This window comes from Coregonus lavaretus (genome assembly GCF_964263955.1).
Source record: "Coregonus lavaretus genome assembly, contig: HAP1_SCAFFOLD_5669, whole genome shotgun sequence".
NCBI lineage: Eukaryota > Metazoa > Chordata > Actinopteri > Salmoniformes > Salmonidae > Coregonus > Coregonus lavaretus.
The window spans coordinates 15,937-38,266 of record NW_028162986.1 but is presented as its reverse complement, the minus strand read 5'-3'; the positions used below and the strand labels follow the sequence as shown (position 1 = coordinate 38,266).

The following is a 22,330-nucleotide window of genomic DNA, read 5'->3' as shown; positions in this document are numbered from 1 at the left end:
TTTGATGAGGAGTACAGTGTTCTCTACCTGGACCAAGGAGGGGCTCTGGTGGCTATAAGACACACTCCACTCCCCATCCGACACCTATGGTGAATCTCTATTAGAGAAATATCATTTGTCATGGTTTGCATCGACTCTCTCTCTCTCTCTTTCATTTCTCTCTCCCTCTCTTCCTCTCTTCCTCTCTCTCTCTCTCTCTCTCTCTCTCTCTCTCTCTCTCTCTCTCTCTTTCTCTCTCCCTCTCTCTCTTTCTCTCTCTATCTATCTCTCTCTCTCTCTCTCTATCTCTCTCTCTCTCTCTCTCTCTCTCTCTCTCTCTCTCTCTCTCTCTCTCTCTCTCTCTCTCTCTCTCTCTCTCTCTCTCTCTCTCTCTCTCTCTCTCTCTCTCTCTCTCTCTCTCTCTCTCTCTCTCAGGAAGACTCAATCCTCACGTTCCCACAACCCTGATAGCGTAATGAGTATGTCTAAGAACATAGGAAGTTATTAGTGTAATTCCGAACCAGTAGGCCGTGAGATATTCTCCTCCTTTGACGATTGCCATTCAATTTCACCTTTCCCTGTTCGTTACTTGATGTAAGCCTTGCCTTTCAGTGCCTTTGGAATGAAGTGATCATATCCTGTGTCATGGTGGAATAATTTTAATATAGTTTTTATTAGTTTGATAAGACACTGGAGAAGATGTGTGTTTTCTCCCATAGAGATGTATAAAATACTGTAATATTATACACAATAATATGTTCTAATTCTGTCTGTCAGTTATGGTGTGTGCCAGCAGCATACTACTGCTGGCTTGGCTCTGAAGCTAAGCAGTGTTGGTCCTGGTCAGTCCCTGGATGGGAGACCAGATGCTGCTGGAATTGGTGTTGGAGGGCCAGTAGGCGGCAGTCTTTCCTCTGGTATAAATAAATATCCCAATGCCCCAGGGCAGTGATTGGGGACATTGCCCTTTGTAAGGTGCTGTCTTTTGGATGGGACATTAAACAGGTGTCCTGACTATCTGTGGTCACTAAAGATCCCATGGCACTTATTGTAAGAGTAGGGGTGTTAACCCCGGTGTCCTGGCTAAATTCCCAATCTGACCCTCATACCATCAAGGCCACCTAATCATCCCCAGCTTCCAATTGGATCGTTCATCTCCTCTCCTGTAACTATTCCCCAGGCCCTTTACTGTAAATGAGAATATGTTCTCAGTCAACTTGCCTGGTAAAATAAGGGATAAATAAAACGTTCTTATTCTATTGCTATTGTCTCTCCCATAGAAAATACTATAATGCTGTTAAATACACTAATGGAGTTCTAATTCTAGTTCTATGGTTCCTCCCACAGGATGAGTTTCGACGAGGGGAGACAGTGGAATAAATACAGTTTCACCATGTCGCCCCTGTTTGTGGACGGGTTACTAGGGGAGCCGGGGGAGGAGACTCTCATTATGACGTAAGTCAACTTTATTTACCCAATTTTGAATGAGAGCGAGACAGTAAGGGAAAACTCAGAGCCGAAAGTGGTGGATGCAGGATTCAAACGTTGGCCCAAAAGTGTGCTGTATGTGGTCCGTATAGACGACGGTGCTACCACTACACCACACAGTAAAATGAAATCACGTCTGATTGCAGATATACAGTATGTTTGATATGTTAACATAATGAATTGAGATTGAATGAACCGTAACCGTGAAAGATGTGTTAACATTATGTGTGGGAGTTTGCTCGTATCCAAACCCTGGTAGAAACGACAGCGCTGACTGCCCATTTTCCTAACATGAATTGAATAGATCCCTCTCAAGGTCTAGCCTCACAAAACCATCTGTCTCGGGATTATGATCACAGAGACATCAATGGTGTTGGGAGACCGGCGACAGCAGAACACTCCATTTGAAGAACATGAGGAACATCATCAAAAATAAAATAGTCGATGTCTAAAGGACCGAAGAGGAAAGTAGGGCTCTAAAAGTTCTTGCTGCATTATGTAGCAACATTAACTCAATCGTTTTAAGAAACATGGCATATGAAGTTTTCTGTCTTTTCTATAACTTCTTTCATTCTAGAATGACCCACTTAGCTATACTACATGAGATGATACTGCTCTTATTTGACTTTTTGGTGTAAAACCTTGAGGGCTGCGGCATAAGGTTTCCCATAGCCCTTACATCCGTGTTTTATAACACCTGTCATCACCATAACTGAGTGACGGACAGACAGTTGACTTTGTAGTCAGCACCGCAACCGAAGGGTAGGCCACAGCTGCTGAGACTGGGAGAGGGAAGGACAGAAGTAGGGAGAGAGAGAGTTGAGGGGAGAGACTGAGACAGATGAAGGGAAAGAGAGGGGGGGGGGGACTTACAGAGAGACAGTGAGAGAGGAAGATGGAAGGAAAAGATAGGAGAAATGACTTTCTCCCTGTAGGCCCAGAGTGCTATACACTACTATGAACCAGCTGAGACAGACAGGACTATGGGATATGATACTGTTAGGAGATTGTTGACAGCCTACTACAGCTTTTCACAGAAATAAATCAATGTTGTACTCGTTTTCTCTGCATCTCTGTGTATGGACACCTCATTATTTATCATTAGTTCATTTCAGACCATTTTCTTATCAATGAATAATGATTTTACAGTTAGTGACAGTTATGGACCAGCGCCTCAGTCCGTTAATTGATGGATTGATTGTGATAAATTTGTTGTATGATTAGCAGAGATAGGAGGTAAATTCCAGAAACACTCCCACCCAATTTTCTCGGAGAAGTAATTTTATCTGAGACGTGTGAATGTTCATTTGATGTGGTGTCATAACCTTAAATGTCTGTTGAAGTTTGTGTTGAATCTGAGGGAAAGTGATTGTAAAGTGATTAATTTAGATTCCATAGTATACATTCCATTAGTTGCCAAATGTCAGGTGCGAGCGTGGATGTGGTGTGGAATCAAGCGCAGGACAACAGAGGTTTCGTCCAACAGTCTTTAGTAAAGACACGTAAACAAAACACACGGCTAAAATCCAAGCCGGAGGCAAGCGAACTTTACGCACACTGCGTAAAGCACAAAATATAAAACAAATGCGCACACAGTGCGGACACTCTCTCAAAACAATAACTGGAGAGAAAATACTAATAGCCCTTGCTGACTGGAGAAACAATTACACACAACACAAGACTCAAACGACGAGAACTTATAGGACACATAATAAGCACAAAAAAGAAACAGGTGTAACCAATCAGACAAAACCAAACAAACATCGAAACATACAACGGTGGCAGCTAGTACTCCGGGGACGACGACCGCCGAAGCCTGCCCGAACAAGGAGGAGGAGCAGCCTCGGCCGAAACCGTGACACCAAATGCCATTTCTCTAAAGCTTTTAGTAATAACTGTCATGTTCATCCAAGTCAAAGAAAGAAAATATCTTTACTCCTCGGTCTGACAACTGAGGGACTTCCTAATATGGGTGCTGTACCTGACATGCCTTAGTTTGTCTAGTGTTTTTCTCTCTGCCACCTTCTGTCACCCTAATAATTATAACCAGACTTCTGTGTTTCAGTGTAGTGTACCTATCAGTGTTCACAGCTGCTGTGGCTTTGCTATCTGACAACCAGATACCAGTGTACCGTTTCTGCTGCAGCTGTACGGTTCTTTGCTGTTTGCAGGATCTTTGGCCACGTCAGTCACCGGTCGGAGTGGCAGCTGGTGAAGATTGACTTCAGGTCCATCTTCAACCGGAGATGTACAGAGGGGGATTACCAGACATGGCACCTACACAACCGGGTAATGGCACCTACATAACTCTGTCTGCAGAAGAACTGGCTTCAGAGGCCTACCTCAGCCTTGTCATTACAGCTTTGGACAGCTCCCAACATGTAGCATACTAGCAACCCCACTCTCAGTGCTTTATGACCAAAGCACTTCCATTGCAAGAAGTTGTGAGCACTTTATATCTTGCACTTACCTCTATTTTGAAGTGTCACCCAAACTTTTAAGATGGGGATAGAACTTGTAACTCACTCAGACTTCTTCAAAAGGTGTCTAACGTTAGGAAAATGTTATTAAGTTAAAGCTGCAATATGTAACTTTTTGGGCGACCTGACCAAATTCATATAGAAATGTGAGTTATAGATCTGTAATTCTCATTGAAAGCATGTTCTATGTGCGCTATTTCTATGCTTCCCATTCATAAGTTTTGTTTTTGCGTCTTACTTACGATTTTGTACACCAGCTGAAAATACAATATTTTTGGTTATGCAAAATATATTTCATATGGGTTTAGATGGTACACTGATTCTCTACACTATACTTGTCACATAAACTAAAATTAGGCCAGCTATTAGAAATTTAGCAACCAGGAAACGGTGGAGTGAATTCTGCATAATGCATCTTTAAACTGCTACATTTTAATTTTTGTCAAACTCTCTTATCCAGGTTAAGTGCCTTGCTCAAGGGCACATCGGCAGATTGTTCACCTAGTCGTCTCGGGGCTTCGAACCAGTGACCTTTCGGTTACTGCCTCAACGCTCTTAACCGCTAGGCTACATGCCACCCCTACTACTACAACGTGTGCTTTGGGACCATTCCCACAAACCCCCATCTCTTATAATTTACTTGATAGAGAGGTCTAGATAGACTGAGACCCTTGATCAAATGAAATACTGTTTTGGCATGCAGTGTACTGCTTGATCACTCCCCTACATCCACGCTCTGCTTTGTGTTGAGCTGTGGAGTGTGCGCTGGACAGGTGCCGGACGTTCCTCTCCCTTAGGCCCAAAAGCACTTAGGCATACTGCCTCTAATTCTTGCTGATGTATATGTGTCTCTACAATTCTCCTTAAAAAACACTGCATACATTTGAGGTAGAGCATTCGCTCAGGCTCAAATGTATGCAGTGTTTCATAAGTAGAGCCTAGACAGACCCAGAGTCAAACATAAGGATGAGACGGAGAGTGCTTCTTTATTCTGACCAAGCTACCATAATTGACTCAAACACCCATATGATTGGTTGGCCCTAATGATCAAAACATATAGCCATGGAAGTGGACAACAGTCCAATTCAATTATAGAGGTAAACATTGGGCAGCAAGAATAGATTGGGAACTGGTCCAAAGGAAAGGCTGTGGTGTGTGTTTTTAAAGCAACAGTCTGTCATATCTGTCATATTTACCCTCAGCTTGCCAGACAAAGTGGCAGGGTAAGGTGTTGAAATGGCAGATTGTGGCTTTAAGACCATTTGGACCCAATCAGGCCATTTGTGTTATCACGTTGAACACCAGGGATATATAGAGCTCTTACTGCTGATAAATTGAGATTTAAGATTGGAAGCATCTCACTACTGACACCTATTGGACCGACTAAGAAAGTTTCCCTGGATTACTGTAGTCAAGCAAAGTAAAAACCCCACATTCAGTGTGTAGAGAGAGAGAGAGAGAGAGAAAGAGAGAGAGAGAGAGAGAGAGAGAGAGAGAGAGAGAGAGAGAGAGAGAGAGAGAGAGAGAGAGAGAGAGAGAGAGAGAGAGAGAGAGAGAGAGAGAGAGAGAGAGAGAGAGATACTCTGGAACACTTCTCCTCTAGCCTCCTGTTAAACCACCTGACTCTATGAGAGAGAGAATGGCAGAACCACCAACTCAAGCGAGCTGCAACAGCTTGTGTGTAGGATACATGAGAGAGAAGTGTTTTAAGTTTAACATCGCTTATCGCTAGCACACCACACAACATGGTCCTCAGTGGGCATCGATGCAAAATAATCCCATGTAAAGGAAAAAGCAACGGCATGCCTTTTCACACACAGTATGATACAGATATGGTTCACCGCACTGCGGTAAATTATTGATGACGATGGGGTGAAATATAACAAAAACAATCCTTTTTCTCAGTTTTTTTTGTTTCAATTCGTAAAATATATCCACAGGGCGAGCCGTGCATCATGGGAGTGAAAAGAATCTACAGGAAGTTGAAGCCCGTAGCCAGGTGCGTTATGGGTAAGACGTACTCGGTGACGATGACCTCGGCGCCCTGCGACTGCACAGAGTCCGACTTTGAGTGGTGAGTAGACAGATGGGTCCCCGTTCACATTAAGTACCCCTAAATGATGCATAAGTAGGTACAGTGTAAATACAATGTAAGTAAACTGGCACACAATAAACATAGTAAACATTACACAAGTTAATGGTTTACTTGAATGGAATAGTGCTGAAATAGATCAAATAACTGGAACTGGCTGAGGGTACTTGAGGAGAGACTCCAACACACTACTCGAACATAAAAACACATTAAGCATTACAACTACTGCCTAAGCCGCCCTATCAATATACCACTGGCATATGGAGTGGAGGATGAAAAAAAGAGGTCTGGAAGTGAAGTTTGAAAAGATAAGAGATCACCGTCATGGTGAAGCTCACTCCAGATTAGAATTGCAGAGGAGACTTAGCTGCTGGATTCTCTTGGAGGCTGCCCCGGCTAAATGGAATGCAGTCAACTGCACCACTCCAAGCTGTGTGTGTGTTGAAGAATGAAGGAAAAAGTACAGAGAGAGAGGAGGGTTGCCAGGATCCAAGTTTGCATGCTGATAGGGAGTGGGATAGGGAAGTGTGTGGGGGTGCGTGTGAATGTGTGTGTGTCTTTCTCCTTGAATGTCTGCCATTGCTCTCCCCTACAATGTCGTCATACGTTTAAGAAACCAACTCTGTCACTGCTTTTGTGGCTTTCAGCTTTTGCCAGTGACTCTCTGTTCATCAACGACACATTTCCAAAGCATATTTGCTACAAACTTCACAATCCATTTCTTTGAATGATCTATCAGTATTATTAATGTTGCTTTTGTCAATTCCCAAATCCGTGGGCCCCTTGAGTGAGGCGTAAACTTGGAATGCGTTTTAGTAAGAGACAATTAATCGTCGGGCTTAATAGTGTTCATTAACAATCACAACATTTCTGCATCTGTGTGCATGTCGGCCTAATTGGGCCAATTTGTTCCTATCATTTTGGGGACGCGCGTGCTGGCAACGTTGCCTTTTAATTGTAGGACAAACAACACAGAGCTGTGTTTTTAGAAAACAAAAAAAGGCATTTTTTTGTCAAATCAGTTTGTTTGAGATGTGTTTTCAGGCCCCAGTGCAGAGTCCCACCCCAAACCCTCAAAGACAATTCCTCTATATCACATTCATCAAATGTATCAAAACAAACTTTGTAGAATTTCACTCAACTGTATTAATGCAATAATTGTAGCATAAACAACATTGGCTGGGTTTGAAAAACTAAAAAGGCAATATTATACATTTTATTACCATTGAAATACTTCAATTATTTTGACTCCAGGGTCACCAGTATGAGTCAGTAATTGAATCACTTATAAAAGTTTACTTTGTAGCGTTTCACTCGACTGTTTATTTTGGTATGATCCAAACATTACAGTGACTATGGCTACGAGAGGCGGAGTGACGGCAAGTGCACCCCCGCCTTTTGGTTCCTCCCATCGTCCATGTCTAGAAGCTGTACCACAGGGACTACTTTCATCAACAGCACTGGGTAAGCAGATTATCCCCAGCACTCTCAGTAGCCTCTTACAGATGTTGGATCTTAATTTGATCAGCCTGTTGCAGAATAACTTTCCTGCAATGCAGGAAATGTAACACTTGTAGAGTATTTGAGGTTTAAAAAGGCTTCTGAAGTTTGTTATTTTCCCTTACAAAAAATGTATCAAGCCTTACAAAAATGTCCATTAGCCTTTTCCTGCAGTCAATGACCAAAAGCTCAGTTTTCGGTCCCATGGGTGAATGTTATTAATATTTTTCATAAAAACAACAAAAATCTGGTGTTTCTATGTCGAACATTTTTGGTATATTTCAGTCTTCTGTGATGTATATGAAGAGTAATTTTGGGATGCAAACTCAAAATGGAATACATTTAAACTCTATATCTGACATGGTACAGGTGCCTTCCTTTTTTTAAAGCACATAACCATGTGTGTGAGATGTGTGTGAGTATACTCTTGTTTCAAAGTAGATTTGTTTAAGACTACCAATAATGACTCTGTGTGACCCTGATTTAGCCTACTGTAGTAAAAGGTTAATTAAAATCCACATGATAATTCACATTTCCTGTTGCTGCAGGATTATTTTCTGGCTCAAATTAAGTTCCTACATCTGTATGTACACTCATTCATTATTTAATTAAAACTGACTGCAAAGGTAGACTTGGAATAAGGATATTTCAAATGACAGGACATTATTGTAAGAGAGTATGTTCTCAGTAGCCAAGCTGCTTAAGTAAAGGTCGTTATTTTCTATGCTCATGTATCCATCAGCAAAGCTTCTAACCGCAGTTGTGACCTATGTACATTCAGCTACAGGAAGGTTGTGTCCAATAACTGCACAGCGGGAGTGATAGCAGAGTACATGGCCAGGAGGCAGCACTGTCCTACCCAGGCCCCCAAAGGCCTGCACCTCGTCACCAGTGAAGGAAAGCTGACAGCTACGCTGGGCACCAATGTCACCTTCCTGGTGTTTCTTGAAGAGGTGAGCGGTGTTTCCTTAGGAGAAATACAGTAACTGGCTCCCTGTTCATTCAGACCGGGCACTGACTTTAACTCAGTATGGTAAAATGTATGTCAACTCTCCACTTCTGTAATAACAACAAAATACTCTCTATTCTATTACTATGCCATTACATCTTCATATAAAGTGTTACCAAATAACATTATTTCAAACATACTTACAGTAGCTAGTGTAAGAATACCGTATTTTTTTCTATCCTTGATGACTGTTACTTCCTGTATAGGGAGACGGAGCCAGGACGAGCATCATGGTGGACTTCGGGGACGGTCACGCTCTGACCTACTCCAACGTGAGCTCCATAGAGGATGGGATCAAGCACATCTACAAGGCTGTGGGGATCTTCCGTGTGACCGCTACAGGAGAGAACAGCCTGGGGTCGGAGAGCGTGGTGCTCTACCTCCATGTCACATGTGAGTCTGTCTCTCACTGTGACCAAATCATGGTCCTCAACCTCCATGCTTCATGTTTGGTCTTCAACCTTTAACATGTGAGTGTAGTTAAATACCTTAACTTACCTTACTTCAGTGTAGCCCGTAATCTACAGACATATGAGTGAGGTAGTTATACAATCAAATCAAATGAAATGTTATTGATCACATACACATATTTAGCAGATGTTATTGCGGGTGTAGCGAAATGCTTGTGTTCCTAGCTCCAACATTGCAGTAGTATCTAACAATTCACAACAATACACAAATCTAAAAGTAAAAGAATGGAATTAAGAAATATATAAATATTAGGACGAGCAATGTCGGAGTGGCATTGACTAAAATACAGTAGAATAGAATACAGTATAGACATATGAGATGAGTAAAGCAGTATGTAAACATTATTAAAGTGACTAGTGTTCCATTATTAAAGTGACTAGTGTTCCATTATTAAAGTGGCCAGTGATTCCATGTCTATGTATATAGGGCAGCAGCCTCTAAGGTGCAGGTTTGAGTAACCGGGTGGTAGCCGGCTAGTGAAGGCTATTTAACAGTCTGTTGGCCTTGAGATAGAAGACATACAATTCTAACACACAAAATTGTTCCTTTGCAAACATTTACAGCAAGTGTTGTTTTTGTTTTACTTGCATAGAAAAGTGTTTCCCAACCCTGGAGTACCCCCAACAGTACACATTTACATTGTAGCCCTGGACAAACACACCTCATTCAACTCATTGAGGGCTTGATGATTAGTTGACTAATTGAATCAGGTGTGCTTGTCCAGGGTTACAATACAAATGTTTTCTGTTGGGGGTACTCGAGGACCAGGGTTGGGAAACTGGCATAGAACATTACATTTCTTATCTGCTTGTGTAATATGTCATGGTCCGAGATCAGTGGAGATGAAGGTAGCCTATATCCCATTACAATTATAGTCAAGCCGAAGTCATTTTCTCTATATAATAGCTCTTCAGGGTACCTCCACTCTAACTCTAACATGCAAGTCATTCCCGTCTCCTCTGTGATGACGGGGCTGACCACCCCCGGTGGTTTCGTGAGTGACAGATGTAACGTAGTTGACTTATTGATCAGGGAGCTGTGGGACCTTGCAATCTGTCCATCTTGATGTGCCAGCCGTTACAAATGGGACCAGCCAGGACTCAGGAGTGCCAGGGATGAAAAATAACACACAGATGGTGACCACAGCGTCCCAGAACGGACCAGATCCTCTGAATGCAGCTCACTTTTTTTGTTGTTATGTGCCTTCAATTCATAAGGGGCCCAGAGACGGATACTCTGAAGTTTTCTGCTTACCTTAATTTAATTAGAGCCCCCAAAACTTTAAGGAGTCAATCGGTTCACTGTAATACATTGCTCAAAAAAATTAAGGGAACACTTAAACAACACAATGTAACTCCAAGTCAATCACACTTCTGTAAAATCAAACTGTCCACTTAGGAAGCAACACTGATTGACAATAAATTTCACATGCTGTTGTGCAAATGGAATAGACAACAGGTAGAAATTATAGGCAATTAGCAAGACACCCCCAATAAAGGACTGGTTTTGCAGGTGGTGACCACAGACCACTTCTCAGTTCCTATGCTTCCTGGCTGATGTTTTGGTCACTTTTGAATGCTGGCGGTGCTTTCACTCTAGTGGTAGCATGAGACGGAGTCTACAACCCACACAAGTGGCTCAGGTAGTGCAGCTCATCCAGGATGGCACATCAATGCGAGCTGTGGCAAGAAGGCTTGCTGTGTCTGTCAGCGTAGTGTCCAGAGCATGGAGGCGCTACCAGGAGACAGGCCAGTACATCAGGAGACGTGGAGGAGGCCGTAGGAGGGCAACAACCCAGCAGCAGGACTGCTACCTCCGCATTTTGTGCAAGGAGGAGCAGGAGTAGCACTGCCAGAGCCCTGCAAAATGACCTCCAGCAGGCCACAAATGTGCATGTGTCTGCTCAAACGGTCAGAAACAGACTCCATGAGGGTGGTATGAGGGCCCGACGTCCACAGGTGGGGGTTGTGCTTACAGCCCAACACTGTGCAGGACGTTTGGCATTTTCCAAAGAACACCAAGATTGGCAAATTCGCCACTGGCGCCCTTTGCTCTTCACAGATGAAAGCAGGTTCACACTGAGCACGTGACAGACGTGACAGAGTCTGGAGACGCCGTGGAGAACGTTCTGCTGCCTGCAACATCCTCCAGCATGACCGGTTTGGCGGTGGGTCAGTCATGGTGTGGGGTGGCATTTCTTTGGGGGGCCGCACAGCCCTCCATGTGCTCGCCAGAGGTAGCCTGACTGCCATTAGGAACCGAGATGAGATCCTCAGACCCCTTGTGAGACCATATGCTGGTGCGGTTGGCCCTGGGTTCCTCCTAATGCAAGACAATGCTAGACCTCATGTGGCTGGAGTGTGTCAGCAGTTCCTGCAAGAGGAAGGCATTGATGCTATGGACTGGCCCGCCCGTTCCCCAGACCTGAATCCAATTGAGCACATCTGGGACATCATGTCTCGCTCCATCCACCAACGCCACGTTGCACCACAGACTGTCCAGGAGTTGGCGGATGCTTTAGTCCAGGTCTGGGAGGAGATCCCTCAGGAGACCATCCGCCACCTCATCAGGAGCATGCCCAGGCGTTGTAGGGAGGTCATACAGGCACGTGGAGGCCACACACACTACTGAGCCTCATTTTGACTTGTTTTAAGGACATTACATCAAAGTTGGATCAGCCTGTAGTGTGGTTTTCCACTTTAATTTTGAGGGTGACTCCAAATCCAGACCTCCATGGGTTGATACATTTGATTTCCATTGATAATTTTTGTGTGATTTTGTTGTCAGCACATTCAACTATGTAAAGAAAAAAATATTTAATAAGATTATTTCATTCATTCAGATCTAGGATGTGTTATTTTAGTGTTCCCTTTATTTTTTTGAGCAGTGTATATATTTGTATACAAATATTATGAATGCAACTACATTTTTTGTGCCTTCATATCATAAGGGGCTACAAACTTACTTTGTGTATTTAGTCAGTTCACTGTGATGCATTTATAGGGCAGATCATTTTGAATGCAACTTCATCCATTTCAGAAGAGGCCCCAAAACTTTGTGGAGTCAGTCGGTTGACTGTGATGTAATTGTGTTACTGAACACAACTCACTTTTTATCGCCCCTTCATTTTATAAGAGGCCTCAAGACTTTGTGGAGTCAGTCTCAGTGGGTTCACTGTCATGTATTTTTGTGACTTTGAGTAGGTCAGCTGGAGTATATCCATCTCTCCACTCCCTTTGTGGCAGTGAAGAGTAAGGAAGTCAACCTCACCGCTGTGCTGTGGCCTAGCCAAGTGGGAACAGTCACCTACATCTGGTGGTTCGGAAATAACAGTGAGGTAAGATAAGATACTTCAATACTGCTGGGACTTGTAGTTTTATTGTATGCTCATCCTTCACACTGTAAGATAAAGAGACGTGAAGAAAGATTTGTGCTAGATTTACAAATTAGAGCAGTATTTGTCTGACTTAATTCAGAATTTGTTTTGTTTGGTTGGGCAACGAGTTTAGCTACTAATGCAGCTGCTAGCTATGCTAGTGCATGAGAAAATGTTCCAGAATTAGCATATCTGAGCCATTTCAAGAACAAATGGAGATGCGAGTAACTACAGAGAACCTGTTCGTGTCACATGGAACTCTCCGCGGACAGTTCTATGCAGCACAGCTGCGATCATGGTTCCTTGGGGGGTGATGTGGGTTGTGTTTATGTGTGTGGCTGCCTGCCTGCCTCCCGGCTGACACCTCTGTAGTGTAAATAGTGTCTGTGTGAGATGTTAACAAGGTTGATAAGGGCCTCCCATGGGAACCCCCTTGCTCTCTCGCTCTTCCCCTCTCTCTCTCTCTCTCTCTCTCTCTCTCTTACTCTCTCTCCCCTCTCTTTCTCTTTGCAGCCGATAATCACCCTGGAAGGGAGCGTGGCGTGCACGTTCTCCCGGGAAGGCATCAACACTGTCACCGTGCAGGTGTCCGCTGGGAACGCCATCCTGCAGGACCGGAAAACCATCGCTGTCCACGGTGAGCAGTGAGCACGGTGGTGGTGACGATGACTACGCTGTTTTTTTGGTTTTGTTTTGTGTTGTAAACAGCCATGTATACTGCCAGAGGTTTGTTTCTAGAAGTTTACTTAGAGGAGTTGACTTTGTAGATTTTAGTGCACTGGAGGTTGGCTAGTAAGTATGACTCAAAGTAATTGTTTACTACTCATTAATTTGACACATTTGTTATTTGAGACAATGCAATAGGACAGAAATAGAAAAGCATCGTCATCAGCTGATCATCATACACTTGTCACTGATTGTTAGTTTTTTCTCTGTGTAGAATATTTCAGGTCACATCTACTAGCCTTCTCATCTAACCTGGATGACCACAACCCCGACGTGGCCGAATGGAGACTGGACGTCAGCAGAGTCATCAAGAACACCATGGTTCAGGTGAGTGGTCCTCGTATCTAACTGTATATTACAGACACACACAGACACACACACACACACATACACACACACACACAGACACACACAGACACACAGTATATACTGAGCAGAAATATAAATGCAACATGCAACCATTTCAACGATTTTACTGAGTTACAGTTCATATAAGGAAATCAGTCAATTCAAATTAATTAATTAGGCCCTAATCTATGGATTTCACATGACTGGGCAGGGGCACAGCCATGGGTGGGGCTGGGAGGGAATAGGCCCACCCACTTGGGAGCCAGGCCAACCCACTGGGGAGCCAGGACCAGCCAATCACAATGAGTTTTTCCCCACAAAATGGCTTTATTTCCCCCCCACACACACACACCTCAAACGATCCCGCATGTAAAGAAGTCAGATGTGGAGGTCCTGTGCTGGCGTGGTTACACTTGGTCTATGGTTGTGAGGCCAGTTGGACTTACTGCCAAATTCTGTAAAACGATGTTGGAAGCAGATTATGGTAGAGAAATTAAGATTCAATTCTCTTGCAACAGCTCTGGTGGACATTCCTGCAGTCAGCATGCCAATTGCACGCTCCCTCAGAACTTGAGACATCTGTGGCATTGTGTTGTGTGACAAAACTGCACATTTTAAAGTGGTCTCTTATTGTCCCCAGCACAAGGTGCACCTGTGTAATGATCATGCTGTTTAATCAGCTTCTTGATATGCCACACCTGTCAGGTCAATGGATTATTGTAGCAAAGGAGCACTAACAGGGACGTAAACACATTTGTGCACAAAAGTTGAGAGAAATAAGATTTTTGTGCATATGGAAAATGTCTGGGATTTTTTATTTCAGCTCATGAAACATGAGACCAACACGTTTATATTTTGGTTCAGTGTATTTAGTCTGTGGCCCTCTTTACAATACATCCTCTGTGACCTCAGGTTGCGACTGAGATGAATCTACGGTTTATGATGTTAAATGACAAGGGAAAATTACTTAAAGTACATTCTAAATTGCTGTTGCACTGCCTTCCCTGTCACATTGAACTCTGGAATTGCTGGTCGCCTGTGAGTTCAGGGTCGTATTTGTGGAGGCCATACATGTACAAATAAATCTCACTGAACGTCTGATTGTCATGGTTTAGTGAAGTTAGACCCAGCTGGACTGTAGCTCCGAATGTACTCAACCGTCAGTGTGAGGGACATACACTACATTAACAAAAGTATGTGGACACCTTCTCGCCAAACGTCATATTCCAAAATCATGGGCATTAATATGGAGTTGGTCCCCCCTTTGCTGCTATAACAGCCTCCACTCTTCTGGGAAGGCTTTCCACTAGATGTTGGAACATTGCTGCAGGGACTTGCTTCCATTCAGCCACAAGAGCATTAGTGAGGTCAGGCACTGAGTTTGGGCGATTAGGCCTGGCTCGCAGTCAGCGTTCCAATTCATCCCAAAGGTGTTTGATGGGGTTGAGGTCAGGGCTCTGTGCAGGCCAGTCAAGTTCTTCCACACCGATCTCGACAAACCATTTCTATATGGACCTCGCTTTGTGCACGGGGGCATTGTCATGCTGAAACAGGAAAGGGCGTTCCCCAAACTGTTGCCACAAAGTTGGAAGCACAGAATCATCTAGAATGTCATTGTATGCTGTAGCATTAAGATTTCCCTTCACTGGAGCTAAGGGGCCTAGCCCGAACCATGAAAAACAGCCCCAGACCATTATTCCTCCTCCACCAAACTTTACAGTTGGCACTATGTATTGGGGCACGAAGCGTTCTCCTGGCATCCGCCAAACCCAGAGTCGTCCGTTGGACTGCCAGATGGTGAAGTGTGATTCATCACTCCAGAGAATACTTTTCCACTGCTCCAGAGTCCAATGGCAGCGAGCTTTACACCCCTCCAGCTGATGCTGCTCGGCCATGGAAACCCATTTCATGAAGCTCCTGACGAACAGTTCTTGTGCTGACGTTGCTTCCAGAGGCAGTTTGGAACTCGGTAGTGACTGTTGTAGCCGAGGACAGATGATTTATACGCGCTACGTGCTTCAGCACACACCGGTCATATTCTGTGAGCTTGTGTGGCCTACCACTTCGTGACTGATCCGTTGTTGCTCCTAGAAGTTTCCACTTAACAATAACAGCACTTACAGTTGACCAGGGCAGCTTTAGCAGGGCATAAATTTGACGAACTGACTTGTTGGAAAGGTGGGATCCTATGACGTTGCCACGTTGAAAGTCACTGAGCTCTTCAGTAAGGCCATTCTACTGCCAATGTTTGTTTATGAAGATTGCACGGCTGTATGCTCAATTTTATATACCTGTCTGCAACGGGTGTGGCTGAAATAGCCTAATCCACTAATTTTAAGGGGTGTCCACATACTTTTATATATATAGTGTACTTCAAATCCACACATGACATGTTGGGTAGACATTGTAGTATCCACAAAATGTATTGAATTGCTCATACTATTCAGTATATTTGAGAACGGAAATATTTGATTCAAACAGCTCCGGACCTGAGTAGTATGATAATTTCAGATCTAAGTCTCATTGATGTTTGTAATAATGTATCACAGTAAGTATTTCAGCAATGTATCGCAGTCACACTAATTACAACCATCCAGACAATTCCTATTTTTCAATGCCACTGCTTTCCTCTTTGATGATGTGCTTAATGACATGAAAAGCGATCTAGTCTAGTCCTAATGGTTGATGGGGAATTCTTTCTGTTATTCTTCCCTTTCCTCTTCATCTTCCTCCTCTCCCTCTCCATCTCCCTCCTCCTCCTCTTCTTCCCCTCCCTCCTTTTCCTATTCCCCTTCCTCTCCCAACTCCTCTTCCTCATCCTACCCCTCTCCCTTCTCATCTCTCTCTTCTTCCTCTCCCTCCTCCTCATCTTCCTCTAGGCCACGGGGATGAGCCCGGAACGGCTCCTTGTCACCGTCCTACCTGGGTTGCCCACGGCAGCAGAGTTTTTCATCCTGCCAGACAAAGAGTTAACGGAGGGCAAGCCAGAGAAGAACTCAGCTCATTTAGACCAGGTATGATTGATTAAATAACAGGCATGTTGTGTCAGTTGAAACATAGACAACATATTATTGGCCTTAGCCTTATTCACAATGCATGATATAAAGGCTTATTCATGCTTATAACAGGTTAAAAAAGCATTATACCTGTCAGTTAATTATTACCAAAATGGGTATCTGACAACTAAGTTTCCATTATTTCCATAAAAGTAAACCATAAAATTGAATGCATTAAGTTCCTATATTTATTAATGCCAGATGTTTGAGTGGGAGTAGGAGCATACTTTTTATGAGTTATTTTGGCATATACTGTACTTACTCTGAATTATCACTGAATGACATTTGGAGCTATATTTTAGGAGGATATTACTCTGCTTGTTGGATGTTTGGGTTTGACAGCTAAGCACTAGTTTTCTTGCACCAACATGTTCGCCATCTGTTGATTTTCTTGTCATTCCATTTGGCATAATTTAGAGGTCTCCACTGAACTAAACATGAGTAGGCTTAGAAATATTCATTTTTCTAACATTCTTCACTAATACATAGCTGTGTTAGTCTACACTGCTACGGTCTGAAAACATAATTGCAACGTACTTATATTTTCAAGGCTGAGTTCATCGTTTCTCCAGTAGATGTCAATATTGTCCACAGAGGCTTACACATGCGTGCGCGCACACACACGCGCCCCCACTCGCACGTGCGCGCGCACACACACACACACACACACACACACACACACACACACACACACACACACACACACACACACACACACACACACACACACACACACACACACACAGAATATCAACTAGCCTCATCAATAAGTGTGACAAGCTTTCAAAAGTCCTCACTGGGGACGGCTTTACTGTAGATTACCCCGAGTCATCTCTATGTGAGGGGGCGGAGTTGCAGTCTTTCACAGGAATAAACCCAGACAAAGATAGTGTCTCTGCTGATACTGGCTTCTGAATCACCTGCAGGTATCAAGATGTACTGAATTAGCTCCAAGGCCCATATAAGAGATAATGGATGATCATAAAAAATATCTGAATAGAATAGAACCAGGAAGAAATTAATTGTATTTTCCCCTCCTCAAATCTGCCTTATTGCCTGGGTATGGCAAGACCCTTCTCACTCAAGCCCCGCCAATACATCTTTATTCAAGGTTTGCATCTTGAAAGTCTAATGTACGGGTGTGCTTATTGGAATGTATAATAGATTTAGTGACCCCGAAAAAGTAATTATTCATAGCTATAGTCTAATTTTAAACTTGGTAAGAAATATAAAAGCGGGAAGGAATGTGAAGGACTGGGAGAAACTACTCATATCACAATTCATTTGGTAAATGAGGCAGATAAAATTAATGAAGCCTAGCAAAGAAATAAAATGGATTCCGCAGGGAAAAGGGAATTTGTTTAGCCAGGGTCTTTCTATGCATGAAGTGCATACATATTCTCTGTTTTAGTCTTTGGCCCGAATGCAAAGTAAAAAGGATACAACTTTGTTAAACGACATATCTGATATAATGTGTTACAGTTGAGATTTAAAATGGTACAAATCATCATTTGTGTGATTGATATCATATGGACAGTATAGTTCAGGGGATTATGCCCGGACTAGATTGGAAGCATCATGAAATGTAACACTGTATTCCAGCTGTAGCCTCTAGGTCAGGGTGATACATCTGATTTATGTCCAAACTGCACGTTCTCGGTGCAAAAGGTTACTTGTCGCTCTAAAAACCGGAGTAAAAGCAAGGTTTTTCATCAAATAGGCTCTACATTATGTATTAAATTGGTGAGAACCTGCACGGATTCATCCATAGATATTTCACTTTAACTGGGGGTGTAGCTCAGTTGGTAGAGCATGGCGTTTGCAACGCCAGGGTTGTGGGTTCGATAAAATAATGTATGCGCTAACTGTAAGTCGCTCTGGATAAGAGCGTCTGCTAAATGACTAAAATGTAAATGTAAATGTAAACTGGGTTTCTGGGTGGAGGGAGGGTGCAGTGAATTAACTAAGGTTTCAGTGAGCCGTGGGGTGTGTAGTATCAGCCATTGGTTGTGGGTATCAGTAAGTATGTGGTGGAAAGATCTGCCTCAGCATGGTATGCATGAGAAGAAACTCATTCTGAGACGAACCAATAATGTGACTAGAGTGGTTATATTAGTTATACTATTTAATGATACTGCCAGATGTCTTTATTCTCTCTCTTATACGGTGAAGTGTTTTGAGATGTTTTATGCAGTTTAGATACAGTTGGATTTGATTTAGTGTTGATCTATAGACTAGCGGTTAAAAGCGTTGGGACAGTAACCGAAAGGTTGCTGGTTCAAATCCCCGAGCCGACTAGGTGAAACATCTGTTGATGTGCCCTTGAGCAAGGCACTTGACCCTAATTGCTCCTGTAAGTTGCTCTGGATAAGAAGCTAAATGTAAATGTACTCTCATAGATCTCTGCTATAAAAAGTTCCAATAAGTTGATTTAGAAATCTTAATACTTTAATTATGTCAATCGATGCGCATATACTTTTTTAAATTAATGTTTTTTGTCGTGTTTGTCTCTCCCTCTCTAGCTCTCTGAAATCTTGCTTAGCGCCCTCAACCAAAACCTGGTCCAGTTCACCCTTCGGCCTGGGGTCCAGGTCACAGTATATGCTGCACATTTGTCAGCAGGTAAGTGTCTGCATCTCTTCGAAAACAAATACCTACATTTTGGTTGTGTTTGCTAGGTGTATTGAGGATAACAGGGTATTTTTAATGAGTATGTAGATAGATAGAGATAGTTCTAGATAGAAATAGAGAGCCAGGGCCTGTATTCAATAAGTGTCTCAGAATAGGACTGCTGATCTAGGATCAGTTTTGCCTTTTAGATCATAACAAATAAGATTATATGGAAAGGAAGGACCTGATCCTAGATCAGCACTAACTAACACCCCCCAACCCTGTTGTCTGATTGGCTCCCATCATGTAGCTACACAGAGACATTCAGAGAGTGAGCATCGTTACAAGTGTGTGTGCCTCTTCCTTTTGGGGATGCTGCTACTGTCCTAGGGGCTTATAAGATAAAGAGTAAGAGAAGTCAATAAATACTTACCGTATCAAAAACTTAATCACAATGCAATTTTATATTTTTTTATTAATTATTTTGTTATATTTTGTATTTTATTAATTAGTAGGTGTCACTTTTCATGTTGACTTCTTAAACGCATGATTTACTTGTTCTCTATAGAAACTGTTTGGAATTCAATGTATACTGTACTGTGTGACTCTTGTCTCCCACCTCTACAGCGCCCCTAGTGGACACGAGTGAGAACCACAGCGGCTCGGCCATGCTGATGCTGCTGTCGGTTGTGGTTCTGGGTTTGGCGATATTTGTCATCTACAAATTCAAAAGGTATAGTGCTCATTATATGCTGTAGAGATGATCTTTATAACCCATATCTGGTTGTAAGTTGCCAGGACATTGGGAGAATGTTACTAACCAAGTGGGAGAGTTCATGAGTGTTGACGAAACATTTTGAGTGAGCTATGATCTCACTGTTCGACTAGGGTCTAATCCCTCTTCTGACACAAATTGTGAGCTATGAGCTACAGTATAATTATGGTTATACATCAGAAAGAACATTGGTGGAAAGTTACTAACCAAATGGGAGTTACTGAGTGTCTAGACATTTGGCATTTAACAAAAATACTGTCTATCAAACGTCTGTGTGAAAACATAGCGTACACCTTCAGTTTCAAGGGAGAAATGGCATTTCTCTCAACGTTCTTAGAATCCTTTTGTCGAGGTATTCTCTCTGTACGCAAATGAAATGCCAGTCAGCCTTCAGGCATTATCAATATTTAGCCCTTTGAGCTTTGCTAGTTGACCTTTCTGAAATGTTAAATTATTTCCATCCACCAAGGTACAATTCTGTGTGAAAAGGGCAGGAGGGGTCAATGAGACAAGATCTATAGAAAGAAAGAGAAGAGAGAGAGCGAGCGAAACAACGCATACGTCTTAGAAAAGAAATGTGTTCATACAGTAGAATGTGTAATTGCCTTCCTTTTTTAATAATATTTTTTTCCCCTTTTTTTTTTTAACAGCAAATACAAACATACACATACGAACAACTTACAGATACACACACAACGACTACATCTCCTCTGCCCAGACCCTCTGACTTCCAAAGACATACAGTATAATCTTTTTTTGCATACAAATATATACAAAATTATATATAAGGCCGGAAGCCAACAAAACAAAACAATTAAGTCAACTGGGTATATCTCCTGGGAGCGGCTACACATTATTGGGTTGTAAAGAGGAGTATCAGAATTATTTGGTCCCCGAGGCAGGCAATGCAACATCCCTCTCCCATTTTATTAGCCTGGCGAATTTCTTTATCCCCCGTCTCATTGTAAATCTTTCCTCAAGGAAGATCCCAGGCCTCAACGTCTATGCACAGATGCAGAACGAAAAAGAACAAGAAATGATACCAAGTCCAGTAAGTCTGACGGAAAGCACCCTGGTGTCCCCGAACACTCCGAGGGAGCTGGTGACTTCTCCGGAGCTTATGGACACCGAGTTGAACACACGGCCCATCGGTGAGTGACTACGCCACTTTTATTACATTTTTATTTTTCCTTTATATATATATTTTTTAATTTAGTTTCTAAGTCTAGTACTACTAATTTCATTTAACTTTTACTGCAATTTCTTATCATATAATTTCATTTTGTTCCATCACTTTCACATACTATATCGGTTGTCGTGAACCTAAGCTTTTGTGTCATTCACAGAGACTTCCACTAAGGTTTTGATTAATAAATTGATAGCCCCATTCCACTCAAGGTTTCAGCAAGAGGCTCATTCATTGTGGAGAAATGTGACTTAACTCATACTGACTGGAATGTCTTCTGACATCTTTCCTCATGTCTCTGTCTCCCATAATTTTCTCCTTTAAAGGATGCATCAAACCTCACGCACATGTCAAATTCTCAAATGAACTCCCCACATACATCAACATTTAAAAACTCTGGACAACTCCGAAAACAGCAACTCCATTTTGTGTCATGGACTTTTTTAACCATTTGAGCAGACACAATGGTTTTGAGCTTTATACCTGTGCATGTTGGACTTTACTGACTTTGCTGACATTTACTGTGCTCTGTGAAAACCAGAAGAAACTGTATACAGGTTTTTATTTTATACATAATATATGTCTATCCAATAAAAAATAATTTTTGATTAAATGTATTTATACAAAGTCAAGTATGTAACTAGAAATGGAAAGCCAGCATGAACTAAAGAAAAACATACATAAAAAACCACACTCTTTTGGTTAGCTTCCTGTAAGTGTCTTACATCCTTTTGTGCTACTGTGTGTCGCTAACAGCGGTGGCACGCTATTTATTCATAAGAATATACTTTAAAGTATATAATTTAATTTAAAGTCACATTTATTTTGTAAATTATGAATGTCTGTTTGATATTTGTGTATTTTAATAACAAATTACAAACTAAACAGAAAAACTATATCAATTATTAAGACAACCATTTTGTTTCCGTTCGCTGTCTCATGGAAAGCTGATTATGGCACAATACACTTTTGTACTGAAATGTTTAGTTTTTGCTTACAATGTAATAAGTCAAAGACAGATACAGGGTTTGGTTGTCTCTCTTGATTTGGTGATTTTATTTAACTTTGCTGTTAATCTCTACACTACGAGCTATATTTAACAAGAAACACTAGTTGTATGACATTTTGTTTTTTCCCAATGTAATAGCTTGCCTGAGAACCATGGTGCTAGCGTGCTACCATGATAGGGACTTCAAGAGAAGCCAATGTAGATTCAATAACTTTTCAGTTCCCT

The 22,330-nt window shown here is 42.3% G+C and overlaps 1 protein-coding gene across 1 annotated transcript; it reads left to right on the top strand.

Annotated features, from left to right (window-relative positions):
- Positions 1-3: 3 nt before the first annotated feature.
- LOC311118620 (VPS10 domain-containing receptor SorCS1-like) lies at positions 4-21,487 on the top strand (the record flags this gene model as incomplete). Its single annotated transcript, XM_084193409.1, has 15 exons — positions 4-89; positions 1,327-1,434; positions 3,639-3,756; positions 5,888-6,021; positions 7,390-7,503; positions 8,321-8,492; positions 8,755-8,941; positions 12,223-12,356; positions 12,909-13,032; positions 13,336-13,448; positions 16,349-16,483; positions 19,048-19,147; positions 19,763-19,868; positions 20,892-21,061; positions 21,423-21,487. Coding segments are annotated over 15 exons (1,866 nt in total), but the record flags the coding sequence as incomplete, so codon positions are not given.
- Between the last annotated feature and the right edge of the window lie 843 nt (positions 21,488-22,330).